Raw genomic sequence first — 18,910 nt, forward strand, 5'->3', positions numbered from 1 at the left:
TTTTTTGTGAATAAAAATTCCAAATGGTAAGCAAGAGTAATATAAGAGAGGCCTGTAGCCGTGACTAATGAACAGAGAAAATGTTATTTTAGTGCCAGGAATGTCTGCATTGTTTATTTTGGATCCTATTTTGAAATTGGCATCTGTTGAAATTTGTGTGAAATCAGCCAAATTGCCAATTTCTGACCACTTTATTGGGTAGCTGAAATAAGTGAATGGGCGGTTTCTTGTACTCAGTTGACAGACTAGAAGTAAATAAGTTTATTCAGGTATACACAAATACAGTTACATAGATTATCATATATATCAGTGTATGTATAGAGAACCTAGGATAACCCAGAAAAGTCAGACAAAGTGACTTGTTTCCAGTACCTGGCTTGGGCTTGCCATATATGATTTTTGGTAAATATTTCTTTTTCTCGGTTGTTTGTTGGGCTATCTCACTGAAACTTAGGCAATGTATGATGGAAAGATGCTCCTTAACGTACAACAAAAATAAAAATGACAGACGATAAATAAGGGAGTTCACTTCTCAGCCATTAGCCGCCTCTTTGCAGTATATTTTTGTATGGCTTTTATGGTTGTATTCTCATTTTTTGGACTCATTTGATATAATGGAAGATATATTACAGAAATAGACATGATTTTGATTGCTTTCATGATGAAAAGTACCTTGAAATTGAGCTTAAAGTAGCGGAAATGTTCGATTTTTGCCGATGTTCAATGAACTGTGCAAGTCAAGTTGGTTAATTTTATTAAGTGTATTCTAACTTAACCACTCTGTAATTCAGCAAACTCAGCAATCCGGCACATTACAGGTCCCAATGATGCCAGATTTGTGATGGAGGACCTGTATTAAGTCTGAAGTAACACATACAGAGTCTGGATAGAATTTTCAGAGGGGCATGAAAAATTGATTTTAGGTGTGATATACCGTCCCCCAAACTTAGATAGGGACCAAGGGAGACTACTATGGGAGGAAATTGTTAAGGCCACAAGGCACGATAATGTAGTAATTCAAGGAGACTTTAACTTGAGTCATATTGATTGGAATTTCTTGACTGGGAATTTAGAATCATACGACTTCTTAGAAGTAGTTCAGGATTGTTTTTTGAAGCAGTTTGTGACAGAAGCTACAAGGGGAAATAACCTGCTTGACTTAGTTCTGGTAAACAATGAATCCCTTGTTAATAATTTAGAAATTTCAGAGGAACTCGGTGCTAGCGACCACAAATCAATTACATTTAGCACTAAATGGAAGTATGATAGTAGGGATAACTCAGTAACAGTTCCAGATTTTTGCTTAGCAGATTACGATGGGCTTAGAGAATACTTATCATCTGTTGACTGGGGTAACGAAGAGAGCTATTAATATGACAGTTTTATGAACACTATACATGCTGCTCAAAGAATGTTTATCCCGTATAAAGAAATTAGATCAAATAGAAATGACCCAAAATGGATGAATAATAGGCTGAAATATCTACTAGGACATAAGAAGGGAATTTATAGATGTATCAAAAGAGGTGAGGGTCATCTTATGAATCAGTATATTGACATTAAGAGGGACGTTAAAAAGGGGATAAGAAAAGCTAAAAGGGACTATGAAATTAAAGTTGCTAGGGATTCAAAAACTAACCCAAAAAGTTTTTTCCAGGTCCATAGAACAAAAGTTAGAGATAAGATAGGTCCCCTTAAAAATAACTATGGGCATCTTAATGACGAAGAGAATGAAATGTGCTCAATTTTAAATAATTATTTTCTCTCAGTTTTTACACAGGAAGACACTAACAATATTCCAATAATTAATTTTTATAATGGGCCTGAAGAAGATAAATTATGTAACATCACAGTCACTAGTGAAATGGTTGTGAAGCAGATAGACAGACTAAAGCAAAATAAGTCGCCAGGTCCTGATGAGCTTTTTTCAAGGGTTCTTAAGGAATGCAAAATGGAACTCTGTGAACCATTAACTAATATTTTTAATTTATCTCTTCAAACAGGTGTAGTGTCTGATATGTGGAAGATGGCTAATGTAATTCCTATTTTTAAAGCAGGGGACAAGTCGTTACCATCAAATTACCACCCAATAAGCCTGATCTCAATTGTAGGCAAATTACTAGAGTCAATTATAGCCGAGATTATAAGAAGCCATATCGGTAAGTATAGCTTGATTAATGATACTCAGCATGGATTCACGAGAGGCCGTTCTTGTCTAATTTATTAACTTTCTTCAGTAAAGTTTTTAAGGCTGTTGATCACACTAAAGAATTTGATATTATTTACTTAAATTTTAATAAGGCTTTTGATAGAGTTCCGGACCAAAGACTGTTAAAGAAAGTGGCAGCTCATGGCATTGGGGGAAAAGTGCTCTTGTGGATCGAGTCATGGCTCAGACAGGAAGCAGAGAGTGTCCATAAATGGGGTTAAATCCGAGTGGGGATCTGTAACAGGTGGCGTTCCACAGGGATCAGTCTTGGGCCTGTTGTTGTTTATAATATATCTCAATGATCTTGATGAGGGAATTACTAGTGAAATGAGCAAATTCGCCGATGACACAAAGATGTAGGATAATTGATTCAAACGTAGATATCAGGGAACTTCAGGATGATTTAGACAAACTCAGTACCTGGTCAGCAAAGTGGCAGATGCAGTTCAATGTAGATAAATGCAAGGTTCTGAAGCTTGGGAGTGTCCATAACCCTAGCACTTATAAGTTAAATAATGTAGAACATAGCCATACAGATTGTGAAAAGGACTTGGGGGTTATGGTGAGCAGTAACCTTAAACCAAGACACCAGTGCCTAAGCGTACATAATAGGGCAAATAGATTATTGAGATTTATATCAAGAAGTGTAAGCAACAGAAGTTCAGAGGTTATACTGCAGCTTTATACATCATTAGTAAGGCCTCACCTAGATTATGCAGCTCAGTTCTGGTCTCCATATTACAGAATGGGCATAAATTCGTTAGAAAACATTCAGCGTAGAATGACTAAATTAATACATAGCATAAGAAATCTTCCTTAAGAAGAGAGATTGAAGACTTAAATTACATTCACTTGTTAGACAAAGAATGAGAGATGTGATCGAAGTGTATAAGTGGAAGATGGGTATTAATAAAGGGGATATTAATAAGGTCTTGAGGATATCTCTCCAAGAGAGAACCCACAGTAATGGATTTAAATTGAACAAGTTTAGATTTAGAAAGGACATAGGAAAGTATTGGTTTGGAAACAGGGTAGTTGATGAGTGGAACAGGCTACCTAGTTGGGTTATTGAGGCTAGGACTTTAGGTAGTTTTAAATTTAGGTTGGATAAATATATGAGTGAGAGGGGTTGGATTTGAGCAGGACTTGCAAATGAGTGGATAGAGTTATTAGACCTTATTTCTTGGGTAGCATTGAAAATTGGGTTGGGCAAATGTTTTGTTGGTGGGATGGATTGTAAATGACCTGCCTAGTATGGGCCAACAGACCTGCTGCAGTGATCCTCCTTTCTTATGTTCTTATATTGGATCACTTTCTAGTTGTAACTACAGTGAGAAGTGAGAATAAAAGGTAGATGGGATGCAAGGAAAATAGAAGCAGCAAGTAAGAGAGAGGTGAAGGTGTATAAACTAAAAGAGGAGACAGTTAGGGTAAGATATAAACAACTATTGGAGGATAGATGGGCTAGTGAGAGTATAGGCAATGGGGTCGAAGATGTATGGGGTGGGTTTAAGAATGTAGCGTTTGTGTGTTCAGCAGAAGTTTGTGGTTACAGGAAAGTGGGTGTGGGAGGGAAGAAGAGCATTTGGTGGAATGATGTAATGAGAATAGTGAGGGAGAAAAAGTTAGCATATGGGAGGTTTTTAAAAAGTAGAAGTGATGCAAGGAGGGAAGAGTATATGGAGAGAAAAAGAGAGGTTAAGAGAGCAAATGAGAGTGGGCGAAATGTTATCAACAAATTTTTTTGAAAATAAGAAAGCATTTTGGAGTGAGATTAATAAGATGAGGAAGCCTAGGGAACAAATGGATTTGACAGTTAAAACCAGGAGTGGAGAGTTATTAAATGGAGAGTCGGAGGTATCGGAAAGATGGAGGGAATATTTTGAGGAACTGTTAAATGTTGATGAAGATAGGGAAGTTGTGATTTCGTGTATAGGGCAAGGAGGAATAACATCTTGTAAGAGTGAGGAAGAGCCAGTTGTGAGTAGGGGAAGTTCGTGAGGCAGTGGGTAGAATGAAAGGGGGTAAGGCAGCTGGGATTGATGGGATAAAGATAGAAATGTTAAAAGCCGGTGGGGATATAGTTTTTGAGTGGTTGGTGCTATTATTTAATAAAAGTGTTGAAGAGGGTAAGGTACCTAGGGATTGGCAGAGAGCATGCATAGTTCCTCTGTATACAGGCAAAGGGGATAAAAGAAAGTGCAAAAATTACAGGGAAATAAGTTTGTTAATATACCTGGTAAAGTGCATGGTAGATTTATTATTGAAAGAATTAAGAATAAGGCGGAGAGTAGGATAGCAGATGAACAAGGAGGCTTTAGGAAAGGTAGGGGGTGTGTAGACCAAATGTTTACAGTGAAACATATAGCTGAACAGTACTTAGATAAAGGAAGAGAGGTTTTTGTGGCATTTATGGATTTGGAAAAGGCGTATGACAGGGTGGATAGGGGGGCAATGTGGCAGATGTTGCAGGTGTATGATAGGTTACTGATAGCAGTGAAGAATTTTTATAAGGATAGTGAGGCTCGGGTTTGAGTATGTAGGAGAGAGGGAGATTATTTCCCAGTAAAAGTAGGCTTTAGATAAGGATGTGTGATGTCACCATGGTTGTTCAATATATTTATAGATGGGGTTGTAAGAGAAGTGAATGTGAGGGTCTTGGCAAGAGGTGTGGAGTTAAAAGATAAAGAATCAAACACAAAGTGGGAGTTGTCACAGTTGCTCTTTGCTGATGACACTGTGCTTCTGGGAGATTCTGAAGAGAAGTTGCAGACATTGATGGATGAATTTGATAGGGGATGTAAAAGAAGAAAATTAAAAGTGAATATAGGAAGGAGTAAGGTGAAGAGGATAAGAAAAAGATTAGGTAACAAAAGATTGGAGGGAGAGAGTATGGAGGAGGTGAATGTATTCAGATATTTAGGAGTGGACATGTCAGCAGATGGGTCTATGAAGGATGAGGTGAATCATAGAATTGATGAGGGGAAAAGGGTGAGTGGTGCACTTAGGAGTCTGTGGAGACAAAGAACTTTGTCCTTGAAAGCAAAGAGGGGAATGTATGAGAGTATAGTTGTACCAACACTCTTGTATGGGTGTGAAGCATGGGTGATGAATGTTGCAATGAGGAGAAGGCTGGAGGCAGTGGAGATGTCATGTCTGAGGGCAATGTGTGGTGTGAATATAATGCAAAGAATTCATAGTTTGGAAATTAGGAGAAGGTGTGGGATTACCAAAAATATTATCCAGAGGGCTGAGGAGGGGTTGTTGAGGTGGTTCAGACATGTAGAGAAAATGGAACAAAATAGAATGACTTCGAGTGTATAAATCTGCAGTGGAGGGAAGGCAGGGTAGGGGTCAGCCTAGGAAGGGTTGGAGGGAGGGGATAAAGGAGGTTTTGTGTGCGAGGGGCTTGGACTTCCAGCAAGCATGCGTGAGCGTATTTGATAGGAATGAATGGAGACAAATGGTTTTTAATACTTGACGTGCTGTTGGAGTGTGAGCAAAGTAATATTTATGAAGGGATTCAGGGGAAACCGGCAGGCTGGACTCGAGTCCTGGAGATGGGAAGTGCAGTGTCTGCACTCTGAAGGAGGGGTGTTAATGTTGTAGTTTTATAACTGTAATATAAAGCACCCCTCTGGCAAGACAGTGATGGAGCGAATGATGATGAAAGTTTTTCTTTTTCGTGCCACCCTGCCTTGGTGGGAATCGGCCGATGTGTTAATAAAAAAATATGTACGTATTAATAATAACATGTATAATAATAACAATAATAATACTATAATAGTACACTGGAACCTCAAATATTGAACTTTCTTCGTTCCAGACAGCTGTTCGAATGCCATTACCGAATGAATTTATTCCCATCAGGAATAATGTAAATTAGATTAGTTAATTTCAGACCCCCAAAAATACACTTATAAAAGCACTTACAAAAATACACTTATATAACTGGTCGAGTTGGGAGCAGTTCAATATTTGAGGTTCCACTGTATACTATAATAAGTTTGAGAACGCCACCATGAGATGGCAGACTGAGTACCAAAACAACACTGAGCAGTGCAAGTGTGCTGACAGAGTTTACCTCGCGGTGGAAGGAATTCTCGTGTTTTCCTTACATTTCGTATAGTTATTTTGCCAAATTTCTTTTTTCTAACCATGGGTCCTAAGAAAGCAAATCCAAAGGACAGTGCTGAGAGGAAAAAGAGGATTTCCATGGAATTAAAGCAGGAAATAATAGATAAATACACACACTAGGTGCTTGGGTTAAGGACTTGGCCAGAGAGTACCAGTGTAGCAAATCTATATGTACAATACTAAAGCAGAGTCTATGAAGGCTATAGCACCAACAAAGGGTCTTACAGGAATTTCTAAGCAGCAGACCTCTGTCAATGAAAAGATCGAGCGAGCGAGGAAGATGACCAGAGCTGTCGTGAGATGGGAATGAGGAAGGATGGAAATACTGGAAAAGGATGGGAAAGAGGGGAAGAGGAATAAACAAGGCAAGTGGCCCAACCACTTTGGGACATGTGGTACAGAAGTACTGGAGGTGTAGATGGAGAGGCTTGAATGATGTCGGTATATGGCTCACTAGGAGAGGATGGCGAAGGCAGCGAGCTGAGAGTGTCAGAAGGCAGCAAGCAGGATGAGTAGTATTGGTGGTGGTCGGCTTGAGGAGTGTTAAGCTATTGTCCCATTAGAAAGAGTCTGGAACTTCGGTATTGGCATGGTCACGAGTCTAAATTTGTGGTCAGGGTCGATCTCTGGAGCATTAAGGAGATTGATGACTTCTCTAAGGAAGAGAGCACATGATGGTCTACAGACGAACTTGACTTCGTCGCTCTGGAGGAGGGGGATCAATGTCTGTGCATCCATTTCTTTAGGATACTCAGGAGTAGTGAAGAAAGAGACTCCATGTATTGTATTATAGTGTTGTTTATCCTTAGAGTGAGCAACAAGTGAAGACGATGATTGGTCAGTTTTGTTGGGGTTGGAAGACGAGGACGCTGCTCGTGTCTTGATGGATGTGGTGGCTGGCGTCGGAGGCAGTTTCCCATTGGTGGAGGCACGTGAGGCAGTGAGGGATCTGATTGGTTCTTGGCAGTGGCTGTGGCTGGAGGTGGTGGTGGTCTCTCATTGGTGGATTGTGAAGTAGAGCCAGTGGCTTCTGCAGAAATCAAATCTTGCAAGTCATCTGGTGCCTCAAAACTGACGATTTTTGGGATAATCTTCAAAACATCGGCTGAAGCAGGACTAGCTGGAAAGTTGAATGATGGCAGATTGTTGAGGGCAAGAATATCACTCATAGTTGTATTGAAACAACCCGGGTTAGCTGCATTTTGCATGTGTGCATACATCGGGCAGTAGTAGAATTTTGTTGAAATATCTTCTGGTAGAGGAGAGGCTGTGAGTGGTGGAGGTTGCTGAGTGGCTTGTAGAATCTTGGTGGTGGTCATCTGAAGCTTAGCTATAGCAGCATAAGTAGGAGAGTTTCCCGTAGACTTCTTAAGTTTCTTCTTTCAGTTTCTTAGAGAGGATATCCTTGCGTACTGGACATTTGGCTGCAAGAGTATGGTGATCACTCTTACAGTTGATGCGGGTGGGAGCAGCAGTAGAAGTGCAGGAGCGAAAGTCGTGATCTGCAGACCCACAGGTGGAACATATCTTCTTATTCTTCACGTGGCAATCAGCAGTAGAGTGGCTATACGAGTAGCATGTCCAACAAAGTGTTATGTAAGTGAATCATTCAGGCTCGATCTGTCAAGGGCTGATGAAGTAGTAAGAGATGGCCAGGCCATCAGACAGTGCTCTGGTCACCATGGTAATGTCCAGAAACGTGACCTTGAGCATCAAGGAAGCATTGGGGATCTTTACAACAGAGTCAATCTTGGCCCAGGTGTTGAGGTCTTCAAGTGATGACGTAATTTCCTCGATAGACATGTTCATGATTAGCCTGTCAAGACGTTTCATGAACACAGCATTTTGCACACATATATGGTGACGTGGAGATGGTAAAACCGCGGTCATCTAATGTCTTCATGGCTGTAGGTGTAAGTACTTTGTCAGCTTCAGCATCAAGAAAGGTGACGATGAAAGCTTCTTTCAGTGAAGTAATCTTGGAGAATTTGGCGTGAAGACAAGGGTTGAGTGAGGTTGCAAGCTCGAGCTTTGTGGCGTCGTCAGCGACAGCAGACTTGGGCTTAATTCTCACATAATGAGACATCGTGATGTTAGAGGTTCCCCACCCCAACAGGGATCATAGGGAGACTGAACAAGTAAGGAGAGCTGCTATGACCTACTGAGGCGAGAGTCAGAAGCAGAATGAAAAGATGGAAAAGCCGCATTTTCTCTCAAAGATACGTACACCATTTTATTTCTACATAATGCTTTCCTCATGAAAATAGTGATCTAATGCAGTTACCCCTCACAAACTCCGTTCTCTCTTATAATAACACCTCTGAAAGGGAGATGTTTTCATAGAAGTGACCACTCTCCTCCACTGCTGTCCACTAGCCACCTACATAATGACATTTTATTCATTCTAGAGTGTACATCACATTTCTATGTTATTTATATTGTTTAATATGTCATATTAGATGAATTATGATAGATAAACAAGCCGTAGAGTTGATATTAGCGATATTTTGCCACGTCTCCTGAGAGCAGGAATTCCGCTGGAATGAATTAATGGCATTTCAATTAATTTAAATGAGGAAAATTTACTTGGCACACGAACAAATCAGGATACGAACAAGGTCACGGAACAGATTAAGTTCATAAGCCGAGGTTCCACTGTACAGTGGACCCTCGGGTAACAATGCCAACGGATAGCGATAAAATCGGTTACCAATGCGTTTTTGCTTAAAAATATTGGCTCGGCCAACGATGAAAAACTTGGTTAAGGACATTCGTCCCGAATGTGTCCACATGGCCTGAGCCCATGTACAAGGTAGTGTGCCGTTGTTTACAAGCCAGGGAGGATGATTCCATGCATACATGCAATATATTTTGTATCATTCCATTGTTTTTAGTGCTTGCAACTGCTAAATAAGCCACAATGGGTCAAAGAAAGTTTCTAGTGCCAGCCCTGTGATAAAGGAAAGAAACACAATAAAATTCAAGTAAAAAACTCATAGCAAAGTACCAAAGTGGAGGAGGAAAAGAAGGGTGAATGTGCCTTCTGCAGTGATTCTACGATATGTACGATACTAAAGCAGCAGATATTGATAAAGGCTATAGTGCCATCCAGCGATAAAGTGCAGAATTAACAGTGTAGCAAGTAAGGTAAGATAGTAAGCGAAAGAAAAACGACACGAAAGTAACTCTCCAATGTTGTTGTATGTGTATCAGGCCACTGAACATACGCTGGTCTGTTACGTATCTTCCACCGCTCTAAACCTCTGCCAGCATCTCCTCCATCAAATTAATTAAACTAACATCTCCTCCAAGGTAAGTGTAAATATAAAAAGACCCCAATGAAATATGTAAGTCACTCTTGAGTTTTTTTTTGGTTATCCTAGGTACTTTACACACATGCTATGTATGATAATCTATGTACATGATTGTATTTGTGTATACCTGAATAAACTTACTTATTTATAAATTAAAATGTAAATATTTCTTATTTATAAATTACATTCATATATTGTTTGTGGATAGTGGTGGTGGCAGAAGTCTCCCCCACCAGTGGCCATTATCAACCCAACACTTTCATCACTTATCCTCACATACATTATGACATTTTATTTATTCTAGAGTATATATCATGTTTCTATGTTATTAATATTGTTTATGACATATTAGATGAATTGTGATAAATAAAAAAAGCCAGAGTTGATAATAATGTCATATTGAAGCATAATAAACTCTCCTTCCTCTCACCTCCTACATGCCCGCTACACTCCCAGCATGTCTGCTACACTCCCAGCATGTCTGCTACACTCCCAGCATGTCTGCTACACTCCCAGCGTGTCTGCTACACTCCCAGCATGTCTGCTACACTCCCAGCATGTCTGCTACACTCCCAGCATGCCTGCTACACTCCCTGCATGTCTGCTACACTCCCAGCATGTCTGCTACACTCCCTGCATGTCTGCTACACTCCCTGCATGTCTGCTACACTCCCAGCATGTCTGCTACACTCCCTGCATGTCTGCTACACTCCCTGCATGTCTGCTACACTCCCTGCATGCCCGCTACACTCCCTGCATGTCTGCTACACTCCCTGCATGTCTGCTACACTCCCTGCATGTCTGCTACACTCCCTGCATGTCTGCTACACTCCCTGCATGTCTGCTACACTCCCAGCATGTCTGCTACACTCCCAGCATGTCTGCTACACTCCCAGCATGTCTGCTACACTCCCTGCATGTCTGCTACACTCCCTGCATGTCTGCTACACTCCCTGCATGTCTGCTACACTCCCTGCATGTCTGCTACACTCCCTGCATGTCTGCTACACTCCCTGCATGTCTGCTACACTCCCTGCATGTCTGCTACACTCCCTGCATGTCTGCTACACTCCCTGCATGTCTGCTACACTCCCTGCATATCTGCTACACTCCCTGCATGCCTGCTACACTCCCTGCATGCCTGCTACACTCCCTGCATGTCTGCTACACTCCCTGCATGCCTGCTACACTCCCTGCATGCCTGCTACACTCCCTGCATGCCTGCTACACTCCCTGCATGCCTGCTACACTCCCTGCATGTCTGCTACACTCCCTGCATGCCTGCTACACTCCCTGCATGCCTGCTACACTCCCTGCATGCCTGCTACACTCCCTGCATGCCCGCTACACTCCCTGCATGCCCGCTACACTCCCTGCATGCCTGCTACACTCCCTGCATGCCTGCTACACTCCCTGCATGCCTGCTACACTCCCTGCATGCCTGCTACACTCCCTGCATGCCTGCTACACTCCCTGCATGCCTGCTACACTCCCTGCATGCCTGCTACACTCCCTGCATGCCTGCTACACTCCCTGCATGCCTGCTACACTCCCTGCATGTCTGCTACACTCCCTGCATGCCTGCTACACTCCCTGCATGCCTGCTACACTCCCTGCATGTCTGCTACACTCCCTGCATGCCTGCTACACTCCCTGCATGCCTGCTACACTCCCAGCATGTCCACTACACTCCCTGCATGCCCCCTGCATGCCTGCTACACTCCCTGCCTGCTACACTCCCTGCACGTCTGCTACACTCCCTGCATGTCTGCTACACTCCCTGCATGCCTGCTACACTCCCTGCATGCCCGCTACACTCCCTGCATGTCTGCTACACTCCCAGTATGCCTGCTACACTCCCTGAATGCCTGCTACACTTCCTGCATATCTGCTACACTCCCTGCATGCCTGCTACACTCCCTGCATGCCTGCTACACTTCCTGCATGTCTGCTACACTCCCTGCATGCCTGCTACACTCCCTGCATGCCCGCTACACTCCCTGCATGCCCGCTACACTCCCTGCATGCCCGCTACACTCCCTGCATGCCCGCTACACTCCCTGCATGCCCGCTACACTCCCAGCATGTCTGCTCCACTCCCTGCATGTCTGCTCCACTCCCTGCATGTCTGCTCCACTCCCTGCATGCCTGCTACACTCCCTGCATGCCTGCTACACTCCCTGCATGCCTGCTACACTCCCTGCATGCCTGCTACACTCCCTGCATGTCTGCTACACTCCCTGCATGCCTGCTACACTCCCTGCATGCCTGCTACACTCCCTGCATGTCCACTACACTCCCTGCATGCCTGCTACACTCCCTGCATGCCTGCTACACTCCCAGCATGTCCACTACACTCCCTGCATGCCTGCTACACTCCGGGCCTGCTACACTCCCTGCACGTCTGCTACACTCCCTGCATGTCTGCTACACTCCCTGCATGCCTGCTACACTCCCTGCATGCCCGCTACACTCCCTGCATGTCTGCTACACTCCCAGTATGCCTGCTACACTCCCTGAATGCCTGCTACACTTCCTGCATATCTGCTACACTCCCTGCATGCCTGCTACACTCCCTGCATGCCTGCTACACTTCCTGCATGTCTGCTACACTCCCTGCATGCCCGCTACACTCCCTGCATGCCCGCTACACTCCCTGCATGCCCGCTACACTCCCTGCATGCCCGCTACACTCCCTGCATGTCTGCTCCACTCCCTGCATGTCTGCTCCACTCCCTGCATGCCTGCTACACTCCCTGCATGCCTGCTACACTCCCTGCATGCCTGCTACACTCCCTGCATGCCTGCTACCCTCCCTGCATGCCTGCTACCCTCCCTGCATGTCTGCTACACTCCCTGCATGCCTGCTACCCTCCCTGCATGCCTGCTACACTCCCTGCATGCCTGCTACACTCCCTGCATGTCTGCTACACTCCCAGCATGCCTGCTACACTCCCAGCATGCCTGCTACACTCCCTGAATGCCCGCTACACTCCCTGCATGCCCGCTACCCTCCCAGCATGCCCGCTACACTCCCAGCATGCCCGCTACACTCCCAGCATGCCCGCTACACTCCCAGCATGCCCGCTACACTCCCAGCATGCCCGCTACACTCCCAGCATGCCCGCTACACTCCCTGCATGCCCGCTACACTCCCTGCATGTCCGCTACACTCCCTGAATGCCTTCTACACTCCCTGCATGTCTGCTACACTCCCAGCATGCCTGCTACACTTCCTGCATATCTGCTACACTCCCTGCATTCCTGCTACCCTCCCTGAATGTCTGCTACACTCCCTGAATGCCTGCTACACTCCCTGCATGCCTGCTACACTCCCTGCATGTCTGCTACACTCCCAGCATGCCTGCTACACTCCCTGCATGTCTGCTACACTCCCTGCCTGTCTGCTACACTCCCAGCATGTCTGCTCCACTCCCTGCATGCCTGCTACACTCCCAGCATGCCTGCTACACTTCTTGCATGCCTGCTACACTCCCTGCATGCCTGCTACACTTCCTGCGTGCCTGCTACACTCCCTGCATGACTGCTACACTCCCTGCATGTCTGCTACACTTTCTGCATGCCTGCTACCCTCCCTGCATGCCTGATACACTGCCTGCATATCTGCTACACTCCCAGCATGCCTGCTACATTCCCTGCATGTCTGCTACACTCCCTCATGTCTGCTACACTCCCTGCGTGTCTGCTGCACTTCCAGCATGTCTGCTACACTCCCAGCATGCCTGCTACACTCCCAGCATGCCTGCTACACTCCCAGCATGCCCGCTACACTCCCTGAATGCCCGCTACACTCCCTGAATGCCCGCTACACTCCCTGAATGCCCGCTACACTCCCTGAATGCCCGCTACACTCCCTGCATGCCCACTACACTCCCAGCATGACCCCTACACTCTCAGCATGCCCGCTACACTCCCAGCATGCCCGCTACACTCCCAGCATGCCCGCTACACTCCCAGCATGCCCGCTACACTCCCTGCATGCCCGCTACACTCCCTGCATGTCTGCTACACTCCCTGCATGTCTGCTACACTCCCAGCATGCCTGCTACACTCCCAGCATGCCTGCTACACTTCCTGCATATCTGCTACACTCCCTGCATGCCTGCTACACTCCCTGCATGTCTGCTACACTCCCTGAATGCCTGCTACACTCCCTGAATGCCTGCTACACTCCCTGCATGTCTGCTACACTCCCAGCATGCCTGCTACACTCCCTGCATGCCTGCTACACTCCCTGCATGCCTGCTACACTCCCTGCATGCCTGCTACACTCCCAGCATGCCCGCTACACTCCCAGCATGCCCGCTACACTCCCTGCATGCCCGCTACACTCCCTGCATGTCTGCTACACTCCCTGCATGTCTGCTACACTCCCAGCATGCCTGCTACACTCCCAGCATTCCTGCTACACTTCCTGCATATCTGCTACACTCCCTGCATGCCTGCTACACTCCCTGCATGTCTGCTACACTCCCTGAATGCCTGCTACACTCCCTGAATGCCTGCTACACTCCCTGCATGTCTGCTACACTCCCAGCATGCCTGCTACACTTCCTGCATGCCTGCTACACTACCTGCATGCCCGCTACACTCCCTGCATGCCCGCTACACTCCCAGCATGCCCACTACACTCCCAGCATGCCCACTACACTCCCTGCATGCCTGCTACACTCCCTGCATGCCTGCTACACTCCCTGCATGTCTGCTACACTCCCAGCATGCCTTCTACACTCCCAGCATGCCTGCTACACTTCCTGCATATCTGCTACACTCCCTGCATGCCTGCTACACTCCCTGCATGTCTGCTACACTCCCTGAATGCCTGCTACACTCCCTGCATGTCTGCTACACTTCCTGCATGCCTGCTACACTCCCAGCATGCATGGTACACTACCTGCATACCTGCTACACTTCCTACATGCCTGTTACACTTCCTACATGCCTGCTACACTCCCAGCATGCCTGCTACACTCCCAGCATGCCTGCTACACTCCCAGCATGCCTGCTACACTCCCAGCATGCCTGCTACACTCCCAGCATGCCTGCTACACTCCCAGCATGCCTGCTACACTCCCAGCATGTCTGCTACACTCCCAGCATGCCCGCTACACTCCCAGCATGCCTGCTACACTCCCTGCATGTCTGCTACACTCCCAGCATGCCTGCTACACTCCCTGAATGCCTACTACACTTCCTGCATCTCTGCTACACTCCCTGCATGCCTGCTACACTCCCTGCATGCCTGCTACACTTCCTGCATGTCTGCTACACTCCCTGCATGCCTGCTACACTCCCTGCATGCCTGCTACACTCCCAGCATGCCCACTACACTCCCTGCATGCCCACTACACTCCCTGCATGCCCGCTACACTCCCTGCATGCCTGCTACACTCCCTGCATGTCTTGTACACTCCCAGCATGCCCACTACACTCCCTGCATGCCTGCTACACTCCCTGAATGCCTGCTACACTCCCTGCATGTCTGCTACACTCCCAGCATGCCTGCTACACTTCCTGCATATCTGCTACACTCCCTGCATGCCTTCTACACTCCCTGCATGCCTGCTACACTCCCTGCATGTCTGCTACACTCCCTGCATGTCTGCTACACTCCCTGCATGTCTGCTACACTCCCTGCATGCCTGCTACACTCCCTGCATGCCTGCTACACTTCCTGCATATCTGCTACACTCCCTGCATGCCTGCTACAGTCCCTGCATGCCTGCTACACTTCCTGCATGTCTGCTACACTCCCTGAATGCCTGCTACACTCCCTGCATGTCTGCTACACTCCCAGCATGCCTGCTACACTTCCTGCATATCTGCTACACTCCATTAAACTAACTACGTAATTAAACTAACATCTCCTCCGAGGTAAGTGTAAATATTTCTTATTTATAAATTACATTGTGTGATGTCACCGTGGTTGTTCAATATATTTATAGATGGGGTTGTAAGAGAAGCAACTGCGAGGGTCTTGGCAAGAGGCATGGAGTTAAAAGATAAAGAATCACATAAAGTGGGAGTTGTCACAGTTGCTCTTTGCTGATAACACTGTGCTCTTGGGAGATTCTGAAGAGAAGTTGCAGAGGTTGGTGGATGAATTTGGTAGGGGATGTAAAAGAAGAAAATTAAAAGTGAATACAGGAAAGAGTAAGGTTGTGAAGATAACAAAAAGATTAGGTGATGAAAGATTGGATATCAGATTGGAGGGAGAGAGTATGGAGGAGGTGATTGTATTCAGATATTTGGGAGTGGACGTGTCAGCGGATGGGTCTACAAAAGATGAGGTGAATCACAAAATTGATGAGGGGAAAAGGGTGAGCAGTGCACTTAGGAGTCTGTGGAGACAGAACTTTGTCCTTGGAGGCAAAGAGGGGAATGTATGAGAGTATAGTTTTACCAACGCTCTTATATGGGTGTGAAGCATTGGTGATGAATGTTGCAATGAGAAGAAGGCTGGAGGCAGTGGAGATGTCATGTCCGAGGGCAATGTGTGGTGTGAATATAATGCAGAGAATTCGTAGTTTGGAAGTTAGGAGGAAGTGTGGGATTGCCAAAACTGTTGACCAGAGGGCTAAGGAAGGGTTGTTGAGGTGGTTCGGACATGTAGAGAGAATGAAGCGAAACAGAATGAATTCAAAGAGTGTATCAGTCTTTAGTGGAAGGAAGGCGGGGTAGGGGTCGGCCTAGGAAAGGTGGGAGGGAGGGGTAAAGGTGATGTTGTGTGCGATGGGCTTGGACTTCCAGCAGGCATGCGCGAGCGTGTTTGATAGGAGTGAATGGAGACAAATGGTTTTTAATACTTGACGTACTGTTGGAGTGTGAGCAAAGTAACATTTATGAAGGGATTTAGGGAAACCGGCAGGCCGGACTTGAGTCCTGGAGATGGGAAGTACAGTGCCTGCCCTCTGAAGGGGTGTTAATGTTGCAGTTTAAAAACTGTAGTGTAAAGCACCCTTCTGGCAAGACAGTGATGGAGTGAATGATGGTGAAAGTTTTTCTTTTTCGGGCCACCCTGCCTTGGTGGGAATCGGCCAGTGTGATAATAAAAATATTGTTTGTGGATAGTGGTGGTGGCAGAAGCCTCCACCACCAGTGGCCATTATAAACCCAGCAATACTTCCATCACTTATCCTCACATACATTATGACATATTTTATTCATTCTAGAGTATATATCATGTTTCTATGTTATTAATATTGTTTAGTATGTCATATTAGATGAATTGCGATAGATAAATAAGCCGTAGAGTTGATAATAGTGTCATATTGAAGTACTATTCTGTCAAGTCTTCTGACAGCAGGAATGGATTAATTGGATTTCCATTATTTCTTATGGGGAAAATTAATTCAGCTAACGATAAAATCAGTTAAGGACAAGCTCTCTGGAACGGATTAAAATCATTACCCAGGGTCCACTGTACTTGTATACATTAACACAGTAATATTATGGAAGGTATGTTAAACTAAGTAGTAATAAATGAAGTCTTTATTACAAACATACACCAGTCTGTCACTTTCACAAAGCCTAAATATGTAGGCCCTTCAAAAATTATACCAGAATTCAGTCATGTAAAACCAAATATGTGAAGATGGAAAACCAGCATGTTAATTAATACAAAATTATTACAGTTAAATAACTTACTAACATTGTTTATACTCTTGTCAAATATGGACAACCATCCATAATAACAAGTGCCTTAAATTATTAAGTGAACTTTAGCACACCTCACAAAACTGTAATAACACCTTTGCAAACAAACCAGGGAATGGGTGGGGTTTTAGAATTTACTTGGTATTGGTTCAAACTTCACCTACTCCCTGGTTTGAACTTTAGCACATACCCCTACTTTAACAGACAACAGAAGCCAAGGAAAAGTGCTATAACAAAGATGTTAATTATAAACCAGGATAAAACTTGTGCAAACACTATAAAGCCCTTACTGTAAACCAGTCCATAATTATAACTCTTCTTTCTTTTTCTTTGATTTAGTCTTTGGCTTCTTTTTAGCAGTTTTTCTGTATTCTTCCTGTCCCTGAAAGATTTCCAAAATTTTAAGAAAAAAGAAAATAAGGGAAGAGATGGGGTAATGAAACCCTTATTATGATTGGGAAGTGCTGAACACACAATCAAGTTTGATCCATGGAAATGCTAGCTCTAATCCCTTAATCAAGAGCACTAAGTCTTAACCCTTCACTGTCACAACCACCCAAAATTAAAAGCAGTCAGTGTCATAATAATAATAATTATTTTATCTAAAGTGGTGGAGAATCATTCTGGTGGCCATAACTCCAAAAATGCAGAATTTGATGGAAAAATTACAAAAGTGTGAAGCTGGCAGTCTAGGTATAATTTACATATCGGAGACTTCACAAACTAAGGCCTATTTTATGCCAATTTCACTACTCAAACCATCTTACTCCTGGCTATTTGGCTGGTAGGCCTTCCATTCTACTGATCAAGTGCAAGAAACTGCCCATTCAACTTTCAGGGCTACCTTACAAAATTTAACAAATATCAATTTAAACAATCCAAAATAAAAAAAGGCATTCAAGGAACTAAAGCAACTTTTCTTTTGTTCATTAATCATGTCTTGCGGCCCCTTCATATAACACTTGCCCTCCAATTAGAACCCATCACAAAAAAAAAAAAACTATTTCTGTGCTAATGTAACCAAGAATGCTTGGTCATGGTTTAGGCCATCCCAATAAGTGAAGCATCCCTAGTAAAAAAAAAAAATAAACAGGATTGGGGGGAGGGGGGCTAAAGAGATCCTACCCTTCCTTGAGAAAATTGGTAAAAATAAAGAATTTCTGCTAATTTAAGGCTTATTTCAGGTAGTTTCTGGGGAGGAGGAGTATGGAAGAAGTGAATGTTTTCAGATACTTGGGAGTTGACGTGTCGGCGGATGGATTTATGAAGGACGAGGTTAATCATAGAACTGACGAGGGAAAAAAGGCGAGTGGTGCGTTGAGGTATATGTGGAGACAAAAAACGTTATCTATGGAGGCAAAGAAGGGAATGTATGAAAGTATTGTAGTACCAACACTCTTATATGGGTGTGAAGTTTGGGTTGTGAATGCAGCAGCGAGGAGGCGGTTGGAGGCAGTGGAGATGTCCTGTCTAAGGGCAATGTGTGGTGTAAATATTATGCAGAAAATTCGGAGTGTGGAAATTAGGAGAAGGTGTAGAGTTAATAAAAGTATTAGTCAGAGGGCTGAAGAGG

The 18,910-nt window shown here is 44.7% G+C and overlaps 1 protein-coding gene across 1 annotated transcript in view; it reads right to left on the reverse strand.

Moving 5' to 3' along the window:
• Nucleotides 1–17,157: 17,157 nt before the first annotated feature.
• Nucleotides 17,158–18,910, reverse strand: part of boca (LDLR chaperone boca) — a 28,603-nt gene continuing 26,850 nt past the window's right edge. Inside the window, exon 5 of the mRNA XM_070102932.1 lies at nt 17,158–17,719. Coding sequence (XP_069959033.1) covers nt 17,645–17,719 — 75 coding nt within the window. The 3' untranslated portion in view covers nt 17,158–17,644. The remainder of the gene's footprint in view (nt 17,720–18,910) is intronic.

The sequence above is a fragment of the Cherax quadricarinatus genome, chromosome 84, assembly GCF_038502225.1.
Source record: "Cherax quadricarinatus isolate ZL_2023a chromosome 84, ASM3850222v1, whole genome shotgun sequence".
NCBI lineage: Eukaryota > Metazoa > Arthropoda > Malacostraca > Decapoda > Parastacidae > Cherax > Cherax quadricarinatus.